Raw genomic sequence first — 24,721 nt, 5'->3', positions numbered from 1 at the left:
GACTAGGCATTCGACCTTGAGTTTCAAAGTCAAGCTATGCTTGGCTGGGGTGCTGCTTTGGAAAATCAGAAGTTCTACGTGTAGGAACCCCAACGTTCACATGGGTGCCTTCTCTTCCAAGACTATGAAGATAAGATGGCACACAGGGGAACAGAACTGTTCCCAGTGAATCAGATTCTTTGGGTGGTAGTGATTTATGTGTTTTCTTTTCTTTTTGTAATCTCCAAGGTTTTAGAAAATAACATGTTTCCATTTGGCTTTGGGGAATAAAGTGAGAAGTGGTGGATCCTAATTTGGATCAGCATGTGCAGTGCCTAGGGGGAAAATGTAATTCAAGAGAGCATTTGAGGTTAGATACCTTCCATACTTACATATCAGGATTTCTCTTTTTCACTAACACCAGGTGACCAGGATTGGGGTCCATTCAAAGAATTAACATATGCAGAGCACTCTGCATTGTCATGACTACAGTTACATCACAACATATGCTACTTCAATATGAGCTCAGAATTAGCAAGGGCCATGTTTTATGTGTATTTTGTACCTCCTTGTAGATACTTCTTTATTTGGCTATTGCAAAAGCAAAGCCAGCCCTGGCCATACAGTCAGCTAAAACACAAACAACAAACCTCTTTAATTTGTGGCTAATGATGGATATTTTCTCCTGAAAATCCTGGAAGCTAGCTTTTCCTCTATTGCCAAGTTCAACAGGTATTTCTAAGAGTCCTAAGCTTGAATATAAATTACTTACCGATTTATGCTTCATAACACCATCTAGTACTGATAACATGCCTTTCAACCCTATTAATGACTCAAAAGAATTCCTTAGATTACTTGCAAAAGGACACCAAGTTGAGAGGGAGTTAGCAAGTATAATGTATTAATCCATTTTCAAAACTGAAACAGAAGGCCAAAATTAATTAAACAAAAAGAAATCTGTGGTGTGTGTGGTGGTTTGATTCAGGTGTCCCCATAAACTTAGGTGTTCTGAATGCCAGGTTCCCAGCTGATGGAGATTTGGGAATTAATGCCTTCTGGAAGCAGTCTATTGCTGGGGGCGGGCTTATGGGTATTATAGTCAGCTTCCCCTTGCCAGTGTGTGGCACACTGTCCTGTTCTTCTTGTCCACCTTATATGGGCCAGGGGGCCAGGGGGTGATGTCCAGCCTCTGCTCATGCCATTATTATCCCTGCAATAATGGAACTTCCCCTTGAGTATGTAAGCCAAAATAAACCTTTTTTCCCTTAAGCTACTCTTGGTCAGGTGATTTTTGCCAGCAATGCAAACCTGACTGCAACAGTATGTTAATATGTCACTAAAATAGGTTGCAGTATGCTACCATCTTTATTTTTTCATAGTTTATAAACATACATTTAATTTTCTGAGATGTGGTATCAAAGACAATCTATAATCTCTTTCACTTAGCTATTTATTTCCGTTTTCTCTGATGAATGCAATCTTTGCCTACTAATATTATATTATCAATGTTCCTGGAATTCGTTTTTGCCTTGGTTTTCTCAAGTATAAATACCTACTTACTATTCAACATGCTATTAAGAGTAAAGAAAGTTATAAATATAAAATCGGGCTGGAGAGATGGCTTAGCAGTTAAGGCACTTGCACGCAAAGCCAAAGGACCCAGGTTTGATTTCCCAGGAACCCATGTAAGCCAAATTCACAAGGTGGCACATGCAGCTGGAGTTCATTTGCAATAGCTGGAAGCCCTAATGTGTCATTCTCTCTCTCTCTCAAGTAAATAAACAAAAATAAAATATACACACATAAACATCTGGCACAAAGCTGGTACAATGTATTAACTGATAACATTCTTTAATCCTTTCAGAAACCCTACAAAAATAGGTACCATACCATGTTAATTTAAAAGCTGAGGAAACTGGGCTTAATGCCCAGAGTTGCAAACTAGTAAGTGACAGAATTCTTGAAAAACATTTTGAGAATTATCACTACTTACAACCCTTCACCCACAATCTGGTGTAGCCATTAATTATATACTGTTCTCAATTTTTATTAATAGATGTGTCTGTGTGTATGTGTGTGTGTGTATGTGAGAGAGAGAGAGAGAGAGAGAGAGAGAGAGGGAGAGAGAGAGGAGAGAGAGAAAAAGAGGAGAGAGAGAGAGGAAGAGTAGAGAATGTGTGTTATGTGTATGATTCAAAATTCAAGGGTTTTAAAAGGGTACTTAGGGAGCTGGAGAGATGATGGCTTAGCAGTTAAGGCACTTGCCTGAAAGGCCAAAGGACCCAGGTTTGAGCCCCTGGCACACATGTAAAGCTAGTTGCACCAGGTGGCATATGCATCTGGAGTTCATTTGCAATGGCTGGAGGCCCTGGTACACCCATTCTCTCTCTGTGTCTGCCCACCCCAATAAATAAACAGAATATTAAAAATAAATAAAGAGTACATAGTGTCATCTATCTCACTCTATAAGCAGCAAGTACTCCAGCTCTGGGTGTCTTTCCAAAGGTAATATGTGCACACACATGTCAATATGCAGACTTGCTCTCTTTTTACGGCATATTCTGTTTTCTCCACAAGTCATAACATATATTGACTATCTATATCTATTAACACATTTTAGATATCAAGCCACATCTTCATATGAAGAATGAAGGAGTTAAGAATATGCCACCCTGGGTCGGGTATGGTGACACACTACTCTAATACACTTGGGAAGCAAAGACAAGAGGATCATGAGGGGATGGCATATGCCACCTAACATGTGCCACTTGGTCACATTGACTGTTTTAACTTTTGAAGACATTGGTGCAAGTGCAGAAAGGTCACTACAAAGCCAGGGCAAAAAGTGCAAAAAGGTCACTACAAAGCCAGATGTAGTGGCATATAATTCTAATGTTTGGGAGGCAGAGATAGGAGGATCAGTAGTTCAAGGTCATCCCCAACTACAAAATTAGTTTGAGGTCAGCTGGAGTTACATAAGACCTTGTCTTAAAAAGGAAAAGCAACAATAAAAAAAATCACTCTGGGGGTGGAGAGATTGCTCAGTGGTTAAGGCATTTGCCTGTGAAGCCTAACAACTCAGGTTTGATTCCCCAATACCCACATAAACCAGATGCACAAGGTGGTGCATGTGTCTGAAGTTTGTTTATAGTGAGTAGAGGTCCTAGTATACCCATTTCCTCCCATCCTCTCTCTCTTTAATAAATAAAATATTAAAAAAAATAACTTTGGGCCCAGCATGATGGTGCACACCTAGCAGGCAGAGGTAGGAGGATCATTGTGAGACTGAGACTAGCCTGTGACTACAGAGTGAGTTCCAGGTCAGCCTTGGCTAGAGTAAGACCCTATCTCAAAAAAAACCAATCTAACAAAAACAGTTATTCATACTCGATTCTTCATGCTGTTTCTTAAAAGGTCAGTTTTTTTTTATTTTAAAAAATGTTGTGTTGAGACTTGAACCTAGGGTGCAATGGTAGAATACATATTTAACATGCACAAAGCCCTAGGATCAAGCCTCAACACAAACACTTTTTCTAACTAAAATAATCATCATCATCATCTTATCCTCTAGCTTCCAGGACCAATATAGTTCCATGTTTTAAATTTTTTAAAATTTATTTGCAAGCAGAGAAAGACAGACAGACAGACAGACACACACACACACACAGACACACACACACACACACACACACACACATACACACACAGAGAGAGAGAGAGAGAGAGAGAGAGAGAGGAAGAGAGGGAGAGAGAGAGAGAGAAGTGGCATACCAGGGCCTACAGCTGCTGTAAACAAACTCCAGAGGCATCTGGCTTTACATGAGTACTGGGGAATTGAACCTGTGTCATTAGGGCTTGCAGGCAACCACCTTAACTGCTGAGCCATCTCTCCAGCCCCTAGTTCCATTTTTGACATATGCCATAATCTAACTTGTAAATCATGCTACAATGGAAAATAATACACAATATTTGCTTTTAAAAATCAACTCGGGGGTTGGGAAGACGGTATGGTAGATGAAAGCACTTGCTGAGTAAGCATGAGGGCATGAGTTCAATCCCTAGCATCTCCATGTAAAATACCAGGCATGGCCATGCATGACTGGAGCCCCAGCACTAAGGACAGTACAGAGAAAGGAGGATTGCTGGGGTTCCTCATCAGCCAGTCTAAACAACAACAACAACAAAACACCATGGAGTTCTAGAGACTCCGTCTCAGAGAAATAAGGCAGAAGAGTGATAAGGGAGGCTACTCAACATCTTCCTATGGACTTCAAACATGTGTGCACAGAACACATGCATCTGCACACACATGTACACATACATACACCCCAAACACACACAGAAAGAGTAGATTTGTGCCACTAATACTGTTTTGATTAGCAAAATTGTAGTTTCTGGAACTAGTCAGTAAGCTCTCAAAAAGTGGGCCCTAGGTCAGCCTGGACTAGAGCGAGACCCTACCTCAAAAAAAAAAAAAAAAAAAAGCAAGCCACGAAGACTGGGGAGATAGCTCACTGGGTAAGAGAGCTTGCTATGAGGAACTAACTATTCTCAGCACTCACAAAATATGGGCATGGCCCTGTGTGCTTGCTATCCCAGCACTGAGGGGTAGAGATAGGAGGATCACTGGATTCCCTGGTAAGCTAGTCTAACAGAAAAAGGGCAGCTCCAGGTTCAGTAAGAGACCATATCTCAGGGAAATATGGCAGAAGAGTAATAGAAGACACATGAAATTCTCCTCTGGTCTGTGCTTACATGTGTATAAGGTATGTACGTCTACACACACACATACTACACACCACCCCTCAAAAGTAGCTCAAACAATTAGTGTAGTTTAAAACCTGGACCTAGAACTAAGGGATAGAATCAGAAAAACACTAGGCTTCTTGCACAATTTATAACAGTAAGAATTTATTTATTTATTTATTTTTGGTTTTACAAGGTAGAGTTTCGCTTTAGTCCAGGCTGACCTGGAAATCACTATGTAGTCTTAGGGTGGCCTTGAACTCATGGCGATCCTCCTACCTCAGCCTCCCAAGTGCTGGGATTAAAGGCGTGCACCACCACGCCCGGCTTAGAAAATATTTTTGCAAAGATAAATGCTATGTCAAAAATTGTTAAACATGATGGTGCATAGCTGAAATCCCAGCACTCTTCAGAGGATGAGGCTAACCTGGACTGCATAGCAAATTCAAGGCAAATCTGGGCATCTTAACAAGCTTCTGTCAAAAAAACTTTTTTTTTTTGGTTACTCAAGTTATCTCAGACTTTGAAGAAAAAGATATACTAAAAATTAAGGGAGGGCTGGAGAGATGGCTTAGCAGTTAAGCGCTTGCCTGTGAAGACTAAGGACCCTGGTTCGAGGCTCGATTCCCCAGGAGCCACGTTAGCCAGATGTACAAGGGAGCACACACATCTGGAGTTCATTTGCAGTGGCTGGAAGCCCTGGAGCGTCCATTCTCTTTCTGCCTGTTTTTCTCTCTGTTTGTTGCCCTCAAATAAATAAGAATAAACAAAATAAAAATAAAAAAAATTAAGGGAGTTGGGTGTGGTGGTGTACGCCTTTAATCCCAGCACTTGAGAGGCAGAGGTAGAAGGAATACCATGAGTTTGAGGCCACCCTGAGACTACATAGTGAATTTCAGGTCATCCTGGGCATCAGTGAGACCCTACCTGTGGGGGGAAAAGCAATTAAGGGATTCCTGGACCCCCTGTGCTGGAGGGTATGTGCGCGCAGGGAGTAAGCCAGATCTCCATGTTCCTCCTGCCTCCTCCCAGTTCCCTGGTCTTGGTTCCCCTGCTGCTGCCTTGGGGCAGCCTGGTGTCTGTGTGTAGGCTGTGGAAGCAGGCCTTTTGCTCTGGGCTCCTGATTGACTGGCCCTGTGTACCTATATCCCTATTCCCCTGATCCAGAGGCTGCATGGGCCACTGTAGAAAAGCCTCTTGCCCCTGGCTCTCCAGCTTCCCAGCTGCTGGTACCTCAAGTACATGCAAGTGGAGTAAGTAGGCCAGAGCTCCCAGCTCCTCACCTCCCAGCTCCCTTGGTACCTTTGATGTACTTGCAATCTCCACAATCTCTGCATCTACAGTTACAACCCCATCATACACCACTAAGTGAGATAACCCAGACCCAGAAAGCCAAACATCACATGTTTTCTTTCATATGTAGACTCTAGTTGCAAATGTTCAGACCTGTGTGTGAGTTGGAGTAAAAATCAGTAGCAGAGGCCAGTAAGCTAGAAAAGGGCTATAAGGGAAGGAGGAAAGGAGTGGACTTAAGGGGATAGTACTGTATATAATATAAGTAGATGGACAGATTGCTGCAGGTGGAACAGCCTGAAGTCAGGGGAAGAAACTGAGTAAAAGGAGTATGGGGGGAGGTTTAATCAAAATTCAGCATATTGTGAATAAACCACAGGATAACCTACTTTTTGGATAATGGTACACCCAGAGCCATAGACTGTTACTAGAAAATTTTCATTGCCAGGCATGGGATACCTTCCAGTGAGTTGTTGGCCAGAGAAGTCCCTGATGCTCCTAAAACATTACAGGCTATTGCCAAGGCTCTTGGTTTCCCACCAGGAATAGATGATAAAATCCTACTACTGAGGACTCCATATTCCTGGGCTGCAAGGTCACTGAGAAATCAAACTGGGGCTGAGCTGGAAACCTTCCCCCAGTACACTAGCTGACAGAAAGTCAGAAAAGCTGCATTGCATGCAGCCTTATGGGAGACAGAAACCATCAATGGTGAAAACAGTGGACACTGTAAGTATTAAGTTTGGCCAGCCAGGCCAAATGAGCAATGGGTGCAATAGTGGCATGTCTGCTGTGGGGGAAACCAAGCGCTCTATACTTGGACTGGAGACCCACTCTATGGGAGGGAATACATGCCTGGTACTGAAAACCTAATTAAAAGCCTATGGTGGGGGGAGGTCATGAGCATTAGGAGTGTAAGGCCAGCTCTTGTCTGGCTAAATGCATATATTACGCTCACCAAGCTGCCCTGTAAGTGCTTTACTTACTGTTCATACCCATATATTAATGCTGCTCTCACTTCTGCTTAGAGAAGCTTCTCTTTCAGATGGTGGTGACCCAAAAAGCACCATAGTGGTGAGAGGACATGATGGAGGAATGTTCAACACTTGAACCTTCCAAGGTTTAGGGTCCACTGCAGAAGAGGCGGCGGAAAGAATGTAAGAGCCAAAGGAAGGGTAGGATTGCTTACAAAGCAATCTTCCAGACAGAAATTGGCCTTGATACGTGTGACCTCACGGTGCCTAGAGCTATCATCACAAGATCCTCATAACAGGAGGAAAAGATGATGATATCAAAATAAAAGAGAGACTAATGGAGAGAGAGAGGGGATATGATGGAGTATTGATTTGTGAAGGGGTAAGTGGGGGAGGGGAGGGAATTATCATGGTTTATTGTCTATAAGTATGGGAGCTGTCACTAAAAAGGAAACAAAAACAAATAAAAATAAATGAATAAAAATAAGATAAAAGAAGGAGGAGTTCTAGCTGGGTGTGGTTGCTCAAACCTTTAATTTCAGCACTCAGGGGGCAAAGGTATAAGGATCACTATGAGTGATGCCAGCCTGGGACTACAGAGTGAGTTTTAGGTCAGTCTGAGCTAGAGTGAGACCTTTCCTTGGGAAAAAAAAAAAAGGAAAGAAAGGATACTGTGGAAGGGGGAAAGGGTACAATAGAAGGCAATGGGAAGGAATTAATATAAAATATATTCGGTACGTGTATGAAAACTGCCAGTAAAAAAGATTTTTAAAAAGGGTTTGCTGGGGGCTGGAGAGATGGTTTAGTGGTTAAGGCATATGCCTGCAAAGCCTAACAACCCAGGTTTGATTCTCCAGGTCCCACGTGAGCCAGAAGAACATTGTGGCTCATGTGTCTGGAGTTCCTTTGCACTGGCTGGAGAGATGGCTTAGTGCTTAAGCACTTGCCTGCAAAGCCAAAGAACCTTGCTTCGATTCTCCAGGGCCCATCTAAACCAGATGCACAAGGTAGCACAAGTGTCTGGAGTTCATTTGCCATGGTTAAAGGCCCTGGTGTGCCCATTCTCTCTCTCTCTTTCTCATCTAAATAAATAAAATATTAAAAAAAGAAAAATTTAAGTTCCACTCATTTATTTTCCTTCCTCCCTTCTTTTGAGACAGGGTCTCACTATGTGTGTTGCATGCATGTGTCTGTGTTCATGTGTGTAAGTGTGGGCATACATGTGCCATGGTACTTGTGGACATGGCACGTCATAGGACAAGTTGGGGAAAGGTAACTCCTTAGTCACTGCTGCATTTGTCAGTCTAACTCACTCATGAGCTTCTGGAAAATTCTCCTGTTTCCTCTCTTCTCTCAGTAGGTGTACTGGGATTACAGACACTGCTATAGAGTATGACTTTTATATGAGCTCTGGGGATTTAAAGTCAGGTATAGAGCAAGCTCCTTATGCACCAAGCCATCTTACCAGCCCCATTTTTTCTTGGTTGTTTTGAAACAGGGTCTCATATAGCCCTAGGCTGGTCTTAAACTCATTCTGTAGCCAAGGATGGCTTGAATTCCTCATCCTCCTACATCAGCCTCCTGAGAGCTGGGATTACAGGCATGTTAACACCATGCTCAGCTCCTTCTTCTTCTCCTTTTTTCTTTCTATAATTCACTCACTTTGAGAAAGGCTAAAAACTGACTAAAAAGGTTTTAGAGAAAGGATGATACTTACATTCCTGTTTGAAGGTGAAGTATTCTGTAAGATGCCTGCATTCATGATTTCCTCGAAGCAGAAACAATGTTTTGGGATGATTAATCTTTAAACTCCATAAATACAGCACACACTACAAGACATAATTCGAAGATAATTTTTTGTGACCATGGTAACACATAAACAATTTATCTAAATCCAAATAACTTGCTATAATGGCATATTTCACTATTATTTCCAATTTCAAAAATGGAATTTTCTAGCCATTGAATGTAGTGTTTGTTGGCCTTGATTCTGGCAGAATCTAGAGAATAGACTTCATAGAAATCTCCCCTAATGTCTAAGTAGCTAGAATTCACTGACACAGGCACTCACATACATATATATTTTAGTCCCACCTCCAGCATATATGTTTTTTTATAAAAGGAAAGCACTAGTAGCATTTCCACTAGAATTAGGAGCAAGGCAAGGATATCAACTCTCTGATACCATTGACATTGTAATAGAGGTGTTAGACAAAGGAATTACAAACCAATTAAAGGCTTATTAAGAGTAAGTAAAGAGGGCTGGAGAGATGGCTCAGTGGATAAGATGCTTGTTTGCAGTGCCTAACTACCTGGGTTCAATTCCCCAGTACCCATGTAAAGCCAGATGCACAAAGTGGTGCATGCATCTGGAGTTCATATGCAGGGACTAGAGGTCCTGGTGCACCCATTTCTCTCTCTCTCTCTCTTCTTGCACATAAATAAATAATTTTTTTTTTGATTTTTTGAGGTAGGGTCTTACTCTAGCCCAGGCTGACCTGGAATTCACTATGGAGTCTCAGGGTGGCCTCAAATTCAAGGCAATCCTCCTACCTCTGCCTCCTGAGTACTGGGATTAAAGGTGTGCACCACCATGCCTGGTAATAAATAAAAATATTTTAAAAAAGAGTAACAAAAAAAATTATCATTTTAAGCAAATGATGTGATAGTATGCATAAAAAAGAGAAAAAAATCAATGACAAAACTAACTCACATAGTATGAATTAAGCAAAATAAAACAGTCAGTCTTGGTGGCTCACACCATTAATCTTAGCAGTCTTTGTAGGCTGAGGTAGGAGGATCATAGTGATTTCAGGGCCAAACTAGGCTAGCATGAGACCCTGCCTGAAAAAAACAAACAAAAACCAGAATATAAAAATTGAGCATGGAGATGGCTCAGCGGTTAAGACACTTGCCTGCAAAGCCAAGGGACCTGGGTTTGATTCCTCAGGACCCATGTAAGCCAGATGCAAAAAGTGGCACATGTGTCTCGCATTTGTTTGCAGTGGCTGAAGGCCCTGGCATACCCATTCTCTCTCTGCTTCTCTCTCTCTCAAATAAATAAATAAAAATAAAAAATTATTTTTAAAAAGAAAAAATTTGAACATGTAAAATAAATAACCTTTTATATGCAAACAAGAAATAGGACACCATCATAAAGAAACTGCCATTTAGAACAGAAACAAAAAGTCTAAATACATAAGAATAAATTTAACAAGAAACGCTCAGAGGACTGGAGAGATGGCTTAGCAGCTGAGTTGCTTGCTTGTAAAGCCCAAAAAGGACACAGGTTTGATTCCCCAGTACCTGCCTAAGTCAGATGCACATGCCCAGCTGACTCGTAAGATCGGACACTGCAGTTGATCTTAGTTAACAGACTGAGAAGTGATGCCTTATAAGCTTTAAAACTTTGGTTTGGGGGCTGGGAGATGGCTCAGGGGCCAAAAGCACTTGCTTTTAAAGCCTGTTGGCCTGGGCTCAACACTCATGGAAAGCTGATGCAAGATGGCCCATGTGTGACACATGTGCAGCTCCCCCCCACACACACATAAGTAACTAAACCAAAGAGTATTTTTAAAAAAGCCTTTGCCTTTTTTTTTAATACATGCATATTTAGGATTGTGTTCTCAATAAATCAAAACTTTCTAATTATAAAACGCCTTTCTTCAGCTACGTATGGTGGTGCACGCCTTTAATCCCAGCATTTGGGAGGCAGAGTTAGGATGATCGCTGTGAGTTCGAGACCACCCTGAGACTTCATAGTGAATTCCAGGTCAGCCTGGGCTAGAGTGAGACCCTACCTCGAAAAACCAAAAAAAAAAAAAACAAAAACCCCAAAACAAATAAAATGTCTTTCTTGTCCCTGAAAATATTCCTTGTTTTGATGTCTGACAAAGTATCTGATATTAATATAACTATTACAGATTTCATTTTATTACAATTTGCATGACATATATTTTTTTTTTTTTTGGTTGTTGTAAGCCCAACAGACTAGCCTTTTTTTTTTATTTCAATGCAAGAGTAAAAGTGCAAGAAACAGAAGGAGAGAATGGGCATGCCAGGACTCCTGCCACTGTGGTCACACTCCCGATGTGTGACCTGTGCTCCTGTGCCACCTTGTACACTGGCTTACATGGGGTCTGGAGCGTCCAACATGGGTCCTTAGGCTTCGCACGCAAGCACCTTAACTGCTAAGCCATCTCTACAGCCCTCTTCATTCTTTTCTTAAAAAATCATTTGCAAGCAGTGTGATAGATAATAAATAGATAGAAGTTATATGTAGAGATAAATAGATGACAGATAGAGTGTGTGGGCAAGCCAGGGGAACTCCGGATGCATGCACTGCTTGGTCTACCTGGCTTTTCATGAGTACTGGGCAATCGAACCTGAGTTGTTGAGCTTTGCAGGGAAATACCTTAACTTCTAAGCCATTTCTCCAACCCCTTCATTCTTTTATTCTTTTTTTTTTTTTGTTTTGTTTTTTTTGGTTTTTCAAGGTAGGGTCTCACTCTAGCCCAGGCTGACCTGTAATTCACTATGGAGTCTCAAGGTGGCCTCGAACTCACAGCAATTCCCCTACCTCTGCCTCCCAAGTGCTGGGATTAAAGGCGTGAGCCACCACGCCCAGCATTCTTTTATTCTTTTTTGTTGCTATTGCTTGAGGTCGGGTCTCACTCTAGCCCAGGCTGACCTCAAACTCATAGTGATCCTCTTACCTCTGCCTCCCAAGTGCTGGGACTAAACCATGATTAAAAAGAGTTCTTTTGTTATCTTATATGGCTTTTTTTTTCTTTTTTTTTTTTAATTTTTTTTTTTAAATTTATTTATTTGAGAGCGACAGACACAGAGAGAAAGACAGATAGAGGGAGAGAGAGAGAATTGGTGCGCCAGGGCTTCCAGCCTCTGCAAACGAACTCCAGATGCGTGCGCCCCCTTGTGCATCTGGCTAACGTGGGACCTGGGGAACCGAGCCTCGAACCAGGGTCCTTAGGCTTCACAGGCAAGCGCTTAACCGCTAAGCCATCTCTCCAGCCCTTTTTTTTTCTTTTAAAGACATGGCCCAGCTATGTTGCCTATGGCCTTAAACTTGTGATTCTTCTGAACAGCAGGGACTACGAGTGTGCAGAACCATACCCAGGCTCTATATGCATTTGATATATTTGTAGTTATGAAAATTATTATTAGATTTGGAATAATTTATTTCAAGTACTTTAATTTTTTGCTATATTTTTGTTTTTCTTACTCTAAATTAATTGCCTTTCCCTCTGATACTGATAATTACACATTTTTATTTAATCTCTGATGATTCTTTTTTTAATTAAAAATTTTTTAAAATTTATTTAAGAGAGAAAAAGAGGCAGAGAGAGAAAGAGACAGAAAGAATGGGCGTGCCAGGGCTTCCAGCCACTGCAAATGAATTCCAGATGCATGCACCACCTTGTGCATCTGGCTTATGTGGGTCCTGGGGAATCAAACCGAGGTCCTTCGGCTTTGTAGGCAAGTGCTTTAACCGCTAAGCCATCTCTCCAGCCCTCTCTGATGATTCTTAACCAAAGTTTGCAATTTTGTTATTTAGTTGTTATTTACCAAGAAATATATCTTACACTCAAAGCCAAACACTCTATCATTTGGCATGTCTCTCTTACTTCCCCATACCATCTAAAAGTTACATTTTTTGCTAGGTATTAATTCTCTGTCAGATGTAGATCTGGTAAAGATTTTTCTCCCTCTCTTTAGTTGACCCTACCTCAAAAAAAACAACACAAACAAAACCACATAGCTATAGTTACACAGAATAATACCTAGATCTTCTATTCTACTGCACTGATCTGCGTGTCTGCTTCTGTGCCAATACTATGCTGTTTCCATTACTATGGCATTGGAGAATAGCTTGAAATCAGGTACAGTGATACTTCCAGTGGTTTTGGTTTTTGTTTTTGCTAAGGATATTTTTGGCTATTTGGGGTCTTTTTTGCTTTCACCTGATTTGTAAGATTCTTTTCTCTATGAAATCTGGTGCTGAAGTTTTGATTGGAATTGCATTGAATCTATATATTGCTTTTGGGAGGAGGATGGTAATTCTCATGAAATTACTTCTTCTGATCCATAAGCATGGGAGGTCTCATCATCTTTTGGCATTCTCCTCAATATCTTTCTTTGGGGTTTTAAAGCTGTACTTATAGAGGTCTTTCTCTTTGGTTAGGGATATTCCAAGATGTTTCTCTCTCTCTCTCTCTCTCTCTCTTTTTTTTTTTTTTTTGTTTGTTTGTTTTTCAAGGTAGGGTCTCACTCTAGCCCAAGCTGACCTGGAATTCACTATGTAGTTTCAGGGTGGCCTTGAACTCCTAGTGATCCTCCTACCTATGCCTCCTGAGTGCTGGGATTAAAGGCATGCACCACCATGCCCAGCCCAAAATATTTTTTTGCGGCTATTGTGAGTGAGACTGTTTCCCTGATTTCTTTCTCAGTATGTTTGCCATTGGTATATAAGAAGACTATCCATTTTTGTGTGTTGATTTTTGTATTCTGCCATCTTGCTGGAAATATTTAACAGCTCTTAGGAGTTTTCTGATACAGTATTTAGGTCTCATATATAGGAATGATATCATTTGCAAAGAAGGATAATTTGACTTCCTTTCAATTTGTATCCCTTTTAATTTTTCTCTTGTCTTATTTATTGCTCTAGCTAAGACTTCAATATTAAAAAGCAGTGGAGAGAGTAGGTTCTCTAGTTTTGTTCCAGATCTTAGCAGGAATGCTTTGCGTTTTTCTCGTTAGTATTGATATTGGCTAGGGTTCTGGGAACATTGCAAAGAAGGTGGTGGAAAGAATATTAGAGCTGTTCTCACAACTCTCCAGAGAGGTCCCTTTTTGGTGATAGTTGTAAGTATTCATCAAAATTCATCAAGGTGCTGAAAACAAGAGCCTCTTGAGAGTTCATCACTATATATGATATCTCTGTCACACCCTTCAAGGCTTAGGGAACACTGTGAAAGAGGAGGCCGAAAGAATGTAAGAGCCAGAGGGTGGGGAAGGAGTACTCTGAAACACTACCCTCTGGATGTGAAGGGACTGGTACATTTATGACCTCACAGTGGAGGTCACTATCTCCATAAGAACTGCATAGTATTGAGCCCATCAACAAGTTGACATAGATGGAGGAAAAACAAACCAAGACCTCAGAGTAGAAGGACTTCATGGAAAGAGGACTGGCCCACTGGAACTGGGATAAGCTAGGGGGTACCAGTAAGGGTAATGGGGGGGGGATTATGATAAAATCATCATATGTTCATGTATTAAAATTATCCATTAGAAATTTTTCAATATAAGCTTGGTGTTGTGGTGCACATCTTTAATCCCAGCACTCAGGAAGCAGAGGTAGGAGGATCGCCATGAGGTTGAGACCACCCTGAGACTACATAGTGATTCCAGGTTAGCTTGGGCTAGAGAGAGAGACCTTACCTCAAAAAAAAAAAGAAAAGAAAAGAAAAGAAAAATTTTAATACAATAAAAAGGACATTTTGCAACATGGCATGGACATCACCTATTGAAGATGGAAAACAGAAAACCCAATCAAACCACATCAACAGGACATAAGAAAAAATACAATTTGCTGTTATTCACTTAAATGTAATTTTTTGTTATAGAAACTTAACCTGTTTACTGAAAATATGTGCCTTGTCCTAACATGCTATCAGTTTGTACCTGAAAATAAATCTCATTTCAAGAAGAAAAAGTAAGGTGGAGAGCAACTGAGGAAGACACCCCACATCAACCTCTGGCCTCTACATGCATGTGTACCCACATATTTAGGAACATGCATACATATGCAAAATAAAACTAAGACTTAACCGTGTCAGGCAGAGTGGCAGACAGAAATAGGAGGACCAGGAGTTCAAGGTCATCCTCAGCTAAATCATGAGTTTGAGGCCAGCCTGAGCTTCATGAGACGCTGTCTCAAATAAACAAACAGAATTGAACAAAAGAAAATAAAACCCCAGAAGGTTTAACTTTTCAAGTACCAAAGAATACATTTCCAAGACAAATAAAATAACATCCAGAAAAATATGCCTCATATGGGCAAAAAACAATTCCATCTTTATCCTTAGAACAATCACAAGTGACAGGAAACATTTGTCCTAACTCTCTGGGACTGTGATAAACCTTTTTTTTTTTTTTGTTTGTTTGCTTGTTTGGTTTTCAAAGTAGGGTCTCATTTTAGCCCAGGCTAACCTGGAATTCACCATGTAGTCTCAGGGTGGCCTTTAACTCACGGTGATCCTTCTACCTCTGCCTCCCCAGTGCTGGGATTAAAGGCGTGCACCATCATGCCTGGCGTCCTTCTTTCTGCAAGACTCTATTTATCTGGAATAAAATAAGAGAACTGTGTAAGGAAGGAGAAGGAAAGGGCAAGCAGTAAACCATCCTTGCTATAAACTTATTTATCCAACATTAAAGGAATGGTAACATGCATTGTGGCATTTACACCATTAAACTATGCTTTTGGAAAAATTTTAATGACAGACAAAAATGTTTCTTGGGCTGGAGAGATGGCTTAGCCATTAAGGTGTTTGCCTGTGAAGCCTAAACACCCAGGTTCAATTCCCCAGTACCCATATAAGCCAGATGCACAAGACAGTGCATGCATCTGGAGTTATTTGCAGAGGCTGGAGGCCCAGGCTTGCTCACTCACTCTCTCACTCTCTTTGCCTCTTTCCCTCTCTCTCTGAAATAATTTTGAAAAAATTTGTTTAAAAATGTTTTTAATGCAAAACAGAATGGAAAGAGCAATAAAGAAATACACAGGGCTGGAAATATGGCTTTGTGGTTAAGGTGCTTGTCTACAAAGCCAAAAAAAACCAGGTTTGATTCCCCAGGACCCACATAAGCCAGATGCACAAGTTGGCACATGTGTCTGGAGTACATTTGCAGGGGCCGAAGGGCATGGCATGACCATTCTCTCTCTCACACTCAAATAAATAAAATAAAATTAAAAAATAAATATACCAAAATCTCAATTTTCTTTTTGTTTTATTTTTATTTATTTATTTGTGAGCAACAGACAGAGAGAAAAAGAGGCAGATAGAGAGAGAGAGAGTGGGCGCTCCAGGGCTTCTAGCCACTACAAACGAACTCCAGATGTGTGTGCCCCCTTGTGCATCTGGCTTACGTGGGTCCTGGAGAATCGAGCCTCTAACCAGGGTCCTTAGGCTTCATAGGCAAGCGCTTAACTGCTAAGCCATCTCTCCAGCCTCAATTTTCTTTGTTTCTGAGTCATATTTCATATGGGTACATCACGTGTTAGTAAACTCTTTTCCCTTGTCCCTGCTCCCATTCCCTTAGGGATGCTGCTCAGTGGGGTTGCAGAAATTCCCTATGGAGTTGTGGTTTATGTTTTCTGGGAGCAGCAGTCAGTTATTATTGGGGGAGAGAATGCCTCTCGGCATGATGTCTCAACCTGTGGCTCTTACAATCTTTCTGCCCCCTCTTCTGCAAAATTCCCTGAGCTGTGGTAGGCTTTTTTTGTTTTAATTATTTTTTTATTGACAACTTCTATAATTATAGACAATAACCCATGGTAATTCCTTCCCTCTCCCTACTTTCCCCTGTGAAACTCCACTCTCCATCATACCCTTCGTCCCTCTTAGTCTCTCTTTTATTTTTATGTTATCTCTTCTTCCTATTATGATGGTCTTGTGTAGGTAGTGTTAGGCACTGCAAGGTCATAGATATCCAGGCCATTTTGTGTCTGGAGGAGCACGTTGTAAGGAGTCCTACTCTTCCTTTAGCTCTTACATTCTTTCTGACACCTCTTCTGCAATGGACCCTGAGCCTTGGAAGGTGTGATAGAGATATTGCAGTCCTGAGCACTCCTCTTTCACTTCTTCTCAGCACCAAGGTGCCTTCCCATTACTGGCACTGAAAATTTTATTGTAACAATTTATGACTTCTGGGTGTTCCATTGTCCAAAAAAGTAGGTTTACATATGACTTCTTGATACCCTCTTAGATTTTGATTAGCCCTCCCCACACCTTTCCTTTACTCAGTCTCTTCCCCTGACCTCACTTAGGCCTTTCCAGACCCATTAATCTGTTCTTCTACTTAAATATATATAATACTATCCTACTAAGTCTCCCTCTTCCCTCACTTTCTATTCTCTTTATATCCCCTTTCTGCCTTACTGGCCTCTACTACTGAGTTTTATTCCAACTCACATAGAAATCCAATCACTTGTAGCTAGGATCCACATATGAGAGAGAACATGTGACATAACTTTCTGGGCCTGAGTTACCTCACAAAGTATAATCCTTTCCGGATCCATCCATTTCCCTGCAAAATTTATAATTTCATTTTTCTTTACTGCTGAGTAAAACTCTATTGTATAAATATGCCACATCTTCATTATCCACTCATCAGTTGAGGGACATCTAGGCTGGTTCCATTTCCTAGCTATTGTGAATAGAGTGGCAATAAATATGGCTGAGCAAGTATCTCTAAGGTAGTGAGATGAAGCCTTAGGATATATGCCTAGGAGTGATATAGCTGGGTCATGTGCTGTATCTATTTTTAGCTGCCTCAGGAACCTCCACACTGATTTCCATAATGGAATGGCTGTACCAGAATGCATTCCCACCAACAGTGTAGAAGGATTCCTCTTTTTCGACATCCTTACCAGCATTTGTTGTCATTTGTTTCATGATGGTAGGCATTCTGACAGGAGTGAGATAGAATCTCAAAGTACTTTTAATTTGCATTTCCCTGATGGCGAGGTATGTACAACACTTTTTAAGATGTTTATATGCCATCTGTATTTCTTCTTTTGAGAACTCTCTAGTTAGTTCTATTATCCATTTTTTAATTGGTTTGACTTATTATTATTTAGTTTTTTGAGTTCTTTGCATATCCTGGATAGTAATTCTCTGTCAGATGTATAGCTGGCAAAGATTTTCACCCATTCTGTAGGTTGCCTCTTTGCTCTATTCACAGTGTTCTTTGCTGTCAAAAGCTTTGTAATTTTATGAGGACCCAGTGGTTGATCAGTGGTTTTATTTCCTGAGCAACTGGGGTTATAGTCACAAAGTCTTTGCCAATACCAAAATGTTGACGGGTTTCCCCTACTTTTTCCTATAGCAGTTTCAGAGTTTCAGGTCTGATATTAAGGTCTTTGATCCATTTAGACTTAATTATTGTGCATGGAGAGAGGGAAGGATTTATTTTCATCCTTCTACAGATCCACATCAAGTTTTCCCAGCACCTTTTGCCAAAGAGACTGTCTTTTCTCCAGTGAGTATTTTTGGCATTTTTGTCCAAGATCAGGTGGCTTTAGCTATCAGGACTTACATCTGGGTCCTCTATTCTGTTCCACTGATGTACATGCTTGTTTTTGTGCCAGTACCCTGCTGTTTTTGGCTCTATAATATAGGTTAAAATCAGGTCTGGTGATACCACCAGCATTATTTTTGTTGCTCAAAATTATTTTAGATACTTGAGGTTTGCTGTGCTTCCAAATGAATTTTAGAATTTTTTTTTCTATTTCGATGAAGAATGCTATCAGAATTTTGCTGGGGATTGTATTAAATGTGTAGATTGCTTTTGGTAAGATTGACATTTTCACAGTACCCATTCTTCCTATCAAACAAGGGATGCCTTTCCATTTCCAAGTGTCTTCTACAATTTCTGTCTCAAGTGTTTTAAAGTTTCCACTGTAGAGATGCTTCACTTTATTTTTTTGATGCAACTGTGAATGGGAGTGATTCTTTGATTTCATCCTCTGCCCTAGCCAGGCTACTCATTTCTGTGTATTTATTTTGTATCCTGATACATTGCTATAAGTTTTTATGAGCTCTAACAGGTTGCTGGTAGTCTTTAGGGTCCTTTATGTATAGAATCATGTCATCTGCAAATAATGATAACTTGATCTCTTCCTTTCCAATTTGTATCCCTTTTATGTGTGTCTCTTGCCTTATTGCTATGGCTAAGACTTCCAGTACTATATTAAATAAAAGTGGGAACAGTGGAACCCTTGTCTTGTGGAAAAGCTTCAAGTTTTTCTCTATTTAGTATTATGTTGGCTACAGGTTTGTCATAAATAGCCTTTATTATGTTGAGATATGTTCCTTCAATTCCCAGTTTCTGTAGGATTTTTATCATGAAGGGATGTTGGACTTTGTCAAATCCTTTTTCTGCATCTAATGAGATAATCATGTGAGTTTTGTCCTTTAGTCCATTTATTACATTTATCGATTTACGTATGTTGAACCATCTCTGCATCTCTGGGATAAAGCTACTTGGTCAGGGTGAATGATCTTTCTGATATATTCTTGTACTCTGTTTGTCAATATTTTGTTGAGAATTTTTGCATGTATGTTCATGAGGGAGATTGGTCTGTAATTTTCCTTTTGTGTTCTATTTTGCTTGACAGTTGGGGGATGGGAGACTTTGCAGGAAGCCTGGAGTTGTACTGGAGCTGCTCAGCTGGTCTCTGGCATCCTCCCCTTCAGGTTTCTTGCCCTTTCGAGGAGGACCAGGTTTCTGCTCCTGCCTTGCTGCACTGCTGGCCAGGCAGGCTCACCCACTGGGGCTCAGTGGCGCCTCAGTGGGATTCTGGCCGGTTTCGTCCTTTCTGGAAGATCTTGGTCTCTTTGGCTTCTCTGCTGTGGTTGATAATACCTTATACACCTTCACTTCTCAGTAGAAAGTGTATTTTGCTGTGTTTCTGTTTGTTTCCCTCCCTAGGCTGCTTTGGTGTGGCTAGTATGCTGTCATCTTACCTGGAAGTCCTCATTTTTTTTCTTAAAATTTTTTTTTTTTACTTTTATTTATTTATTTGAGAGTGACAGGCAGAGAGAGAGAGAGAGAGAGAGAGAGAGAGAGAGAGAGAGAGAATGGATGGGCGCACCAGGGCTTCCAGCCACTGCAAACGAACTCCAGATGCATGTGTCCCCTTGTGCACCTGGCTAATGTGGGTCCTGAGGAATTGAGCCTTGAACCGTGGTCCTTAGGCTTCACAGGCAAGAGCTTAACTACTAAACCATCTCTTCAGCCCTCAATTTTCTTCAAAAACAAAATATACAAACGTTAAGGGAGAAAAAATATTGCAATAACCAAAAATGTTAGGAGTTGGGGCATACTCAGTGATATAGTATATTTCTAGTGATGTCAGGCCCTGGACTTAACCTGACGCACTACAAGAATAATAGAGAGAATGTAAAAAAGACAAAAACAGGGCAGGGAGATGGTTTCGTAGGTAAAGTATGAGGTGAGCAAGTGTGAGTGCCTGAGTTCAGATCCCCAGAACTCACATAAAGCCAGACAAGGTAGTATGAGCATCTATAACCCAGGACGTTTACAGGGAAATGGGAAGCAGACACAGGAGAAGCCCACTGGAAGCTTGCCGGCTAGCTAGCTTAAAGAATACAGTGGTAAATAATGAGTGACTCGGCCTCAAATAAGTGGAAAGTGAGGACCAGCATCCAAGGTTGTCCTCTGATCTCCACATGTATACCATGATATACATGCCCACACTCATACACGTGAAAATACACACCCACACATACAACCCCACACACACCCTAAAAAATAAAATAAAATAAATAGTAAGCTGGGTGTAGTGGCACCACCTGTAACCCCAGTACTTTGAAGGTAGAAGCAAGCACATCAAGAGTTCAAGGTTAGCCTCTATATAACACATTGGAAACAAGTTTGGGCTACATGAGACCCTGCCTCAAAAAAAAAAAAAAAAAAAAAAAGACCCAAAAAACCCACTGTCACCTTAAAGTTTTAATTCATTTATATTTTCTTTTTTGTTTTTTGAGGCAAGGTCTCACTCTAGCACAGGGTGACCTGAAATTTACTTTATAGCCCTACATTGGCCTCAAACTCATGGTAGTTCTAGCTCAGCCTCCCAAGTGCTACAATTAAAGACGTGTGCCACCATACTTGGTTTTAATTCATTATGTCTTAAGTTATTCTATTAAAAACCCTTCAGGGCTGGAGAGACTGCTTAGTGGTTAGTGTTTGCTTGCAAAGCCAAAGGACCCAGTTTCAATTCCCCAGGACCCATGTAAGCCAGAGCACAAAGTACAACATGGCACATGCATCTGGAGTTCATTTGTAGCAGGTGGAGGCCCTGGAGTGCCCATTTTCCCTCTCTCTCTCTCTCAAATAATTTTTAAAAAAAAGCCCTTCAAGTTAAGAAACATTAAATAACAGAATAAAGCCAAATGCAAATCATGATTTAGTAACATCAACTCCTTTAGCAAATACTGAGTGCCAACTATGTGTCAGAGACTGGGCTAGGTCTTGATGTGAAGAATACTTTCATCCCAGCACTTAGGAGGCTGCAGTAGGAAGACTGCTGTTAGTCTGAGGCCAGCCTGGACTACAGAGTGAGTGCTAGGTCATCCTGGGTTAGAATGAGACCCTGCCTCAAAAAATAAACCCCAATAAATAAACTCTTCATATATATTGACTTATTCATAAATATATCTTTTTATTAGATTATTAGCTCCTTTGAAGAACATGACTTCTATTATTATTTTTTTTTCTCTCAGAATTAGGACTGGAACTCAGAACCACTCATACATGTAAGGCCAAAGTTCTACCACTGAGCCACCTCCTTCATCCAAATCTGATTTTATTCTCATGATCTGATATAAAGTTGGTGCTCAGGAAACTGCTGAGTAAGTGGGGGGAAAGTACAACATAAAATCTTCTGAACGTGGTATATATCTGCAAAAATGTGGTGGGGTATTTGTTTAGTTTAGTTTAGTTTTTTTTTTTTTTTTTTTTTTTTTTCCCCCCTCAAGGTAAGGTCTCACTGTAGCCCAGGTTGACCTGGAACTCACTCTGTAGTTCCAAACTGGCCTTGAATTCACAGCAATCCTCCCACCTTTACCTCCCAAATACTGGTGTTAAAGTCATGTGCCACCACACCTGGCTCAAAATTGTGGATTTTTTTTCAAGGTAGGGTCTCACGCTAGTCCAGGATGACCTGGAACTCGCTATATAGTCTCAGGGTGGCCTCGAACTATCAGCAATCCCCCTACCTCTGCCTCCCAAGTGCTGAGATTAAAGGCATGCACCACCATGCCCAGCTTAAAATTGTGGATTTTTTTATGTCCTTCATTGAATGGATTAAAACTATTTAAAAACTAGGAACTAGAACTAAGTATGATGGCACATATCTGCAGTCCCAGAAGCTTGGAGGCTAGCTAAGGAGGAAGAACACTTGAACCCATCCCATAGTTCAAGACCAGTCTGGGTGACATAAAGACACCCTGTCTCATAAACAAAACAGAAGAAAAAACAACACTCCACGGGTTGAGGGTATAGCTCACTGGTATAATGCATGCTGGGCTTGAATCTCCGAGCGTCCCCCAAAATAAATAAAAATGAGATGAAAGCAAATTAAGGCTACTTTAAAACTATTTTAAAACCAAGTGAGTAACCAGAAGATGACTTGGCACAATTTATATGCCTAAAAAGTTGTTTCATTAAATAAAATGATTAATGATAAACTAAAGACATCTTTATTACTCCCTTCAGTCTCTTGTAATTACCTCAGGCAAGGAAACAAAGAAATAATCTCCAAATGTCTTTCAAGCATCCATACCTATGTTACTGAGTACTGCAATGACAATGAGCAGTAACAGGAAGCTTTTCAGTAGAAGTCTGCGCGCCACAACCCCCCCTGCGCCCAGTAGCTAGCTATTCAGAGAGCTCAGCACGTGCTGAGCAGCCTGACAGGACACAGCAGGATCGCCGGCCGTGTCCTCCGTTAACACTGTCCTCCTTTGTCCTCACACTCCACTCCAGCGACTCAGGAGCTTGAGCCTGTGGAATCGAACTTTTCTGACCAATGAGTTTAGATTGTCTTGTCTTCCTTTTGTTTTTCTTGCAGAGCTGGGAACTGAACTCTGAGCAAGCATGCTGACACTAACGTACATCCTCAGCCCCTAAACTGCCATCCAACTAAAGAGTAAAATCAAATAATTTTGCTGTTTATTTTTCCCAAGGCTTTGGAAGAAATGATGTTTCTTTGAGAACTAGAAGACAGTGATGACTTATGTATAGGAGTGAGACCACATGAAAAAAAACCTTTCTCCACCGGAAACATACTTAGCGTAGTGAAATTCTTACACTATGAGGGGCAGGCAGGACTAAAGCCACAGATATCCTATAGCAGACAGACTCAATTTCTCATCTCATTCTAAGGCACAATGCAGATTCAAGTACCTAGACTAGCTTGCCTGTGAAGCCTAAGGACCCATGTTCAACTCTCCAGGTCCCTTGAAAGCCAGACATACATGGTGACACACGTGCACAAGATCACGCATGCACACAAGGTGGTACACATGTCTGGAGTTCGATTGCAGTGGCTGGAGGCCGTGGCATGCCAATTCTTTATCTCTCATAAAAACATAAAATAAATATTTTAAAAAGTTTCTCCAGAGCTGAAGAGATGGCTCAGTGGTTAAGGAAGTTGCTGCAAAGCCTGCTGGTCCAGGCTTAATTCCTTAGCACCCACATAAAGGCAGATGCAAAACTGGCACACGTGTCTGGAGTGGATTTGCAGTGGCGTGAGGCCCCGGAGTGAGTGCCAATTCTCTCTCTCCCCATTTCTCTCTCTACTTGCAAATGAATAAATAAAAATATTAAAAAATAACGTTATCCCACCTTTATTTGTGAAGCATGTGGAATTAAATCAACAGATATAAATATGCAATAACTACATGGCACTCAAGTCTTGTATAGGTTCTATAATAGTTTTATTTTTACACATTAAAGCATACGCATCTTTAATTCTAATCACATTCCCATCATTCAATTCTCAAAATATGTAAAGGTAAATTGTGAGTTTTCATCATTTTCTTGTCATGAGTACTTGTTGTCTACTATGTGCAACAGTACAGAAATTATTCCTATCATGAACTAAGTGCTTCTTTTTGCCACTGGCAGATGCTCTAAAAGCTAATTGTAGCCCAGCAGCTTATGGTCTTATAATTAAGGTCAGCTAATCCAAACCCTATTTACAGTGAAAAGCAATTTATGCTCTATACAGTTCTCCAAAGAGAAAAGGGTAGACATTTTTTTTTCCAAATATAGTATAATATAGCCTTCCATATGCCAGGCTTTCTACAATTTAAAAAGTAGATTTGTTTATGTAAATTAAAATTTCTCAAAAGAATTTCTTTATTAATATAACTGTCAAAAGCATGCCAGTGCTCACATTTTAATTTCTTCTACTAAGAAATGTAAAGTAAATCTTTTTTTTTTTTTTAAAGAAGACAATACAATAGGTCCAACACAACCAAATTTTTTACCTCTATACTGAAATAGCCTCTGTCCACATAGTCACCCAGAAAGAGGTAGCGAGTATTACTAGGTGATCCCCCAACTTCAAATAACTTCATCAGGTCAAAGAACTGTCCATGAACGTCACCACACACTAGGCAAAAAAATAAATAAGTAAATAAAGATGGGAGGTGAAAGGCTATGTCTTAAAAGGAAAAAGGCTTTAGACCAAAAGCAATCACAGTTTAACTTTTATTCACTTTAGCTTTTGACTAGACTTCTATATAATTCCAGTTAGTCTATTGGTCATACTAAAAATTTTATACATATATTATCATGTTTCTTGAAAGAACAAAATATTCTAACCAATCCTAAGACTGCCTCAAAATTCCTAGAAAAAAATATCACTCATTTTATTTCACCTTTTTTTTTTT

General features: G+C 40.5%; 1 protein-coding gene across 3 annotated transcripts in view; it reads right to left on the bottom strand.

Moving 5' to 3' along the window:
- Ppp3cc (protein phosphatase 3 catalytic subunit gamma) overlaps positions 1-24,721 on the bottom strand; it is a 99,002-nt gene that overhangs the window by 37,404 nt on the left and 36,877 nt on the right. For all 3 annotated transcript variants that reach the window (XM_045130838.1, XM_045130840.1, XM_045130839.1), the window contains exons 3-4: positions 24,317-24,441; positions 8,710-8,821 (exon numbers count right to left, since the gene is read on the bottom strand). In XM_045130838.1, the coding sequence (XP_044986773.1) occupies positions 8,710-8,821; positions 24,317-24,441 (237 nt within the window). The remainder of the gene's footprint in view (positions 1-8,709; positions 8,822-24,316; positions 24,442-24,721) is intronic.

Source organism: Jaculus jaculus, chromosome 12, assembly GCF_020740685.1.
Source record: "Jaculus jaculus isolate mJacJac1 chromosome 12, mJacJac1.mat.Y.cur, whole genome shotgun sequence".
In the NCBI taxonomy this organism is placed as follows: Eukaryota; Metazoa; Chordata; class Mammalia; order Rodentia; family Dipodidae; genus Jaculus; species Jaculus jaculus.
This window is presented reverse-complemented; position numbering and strand designations above follow the sequence as displayed.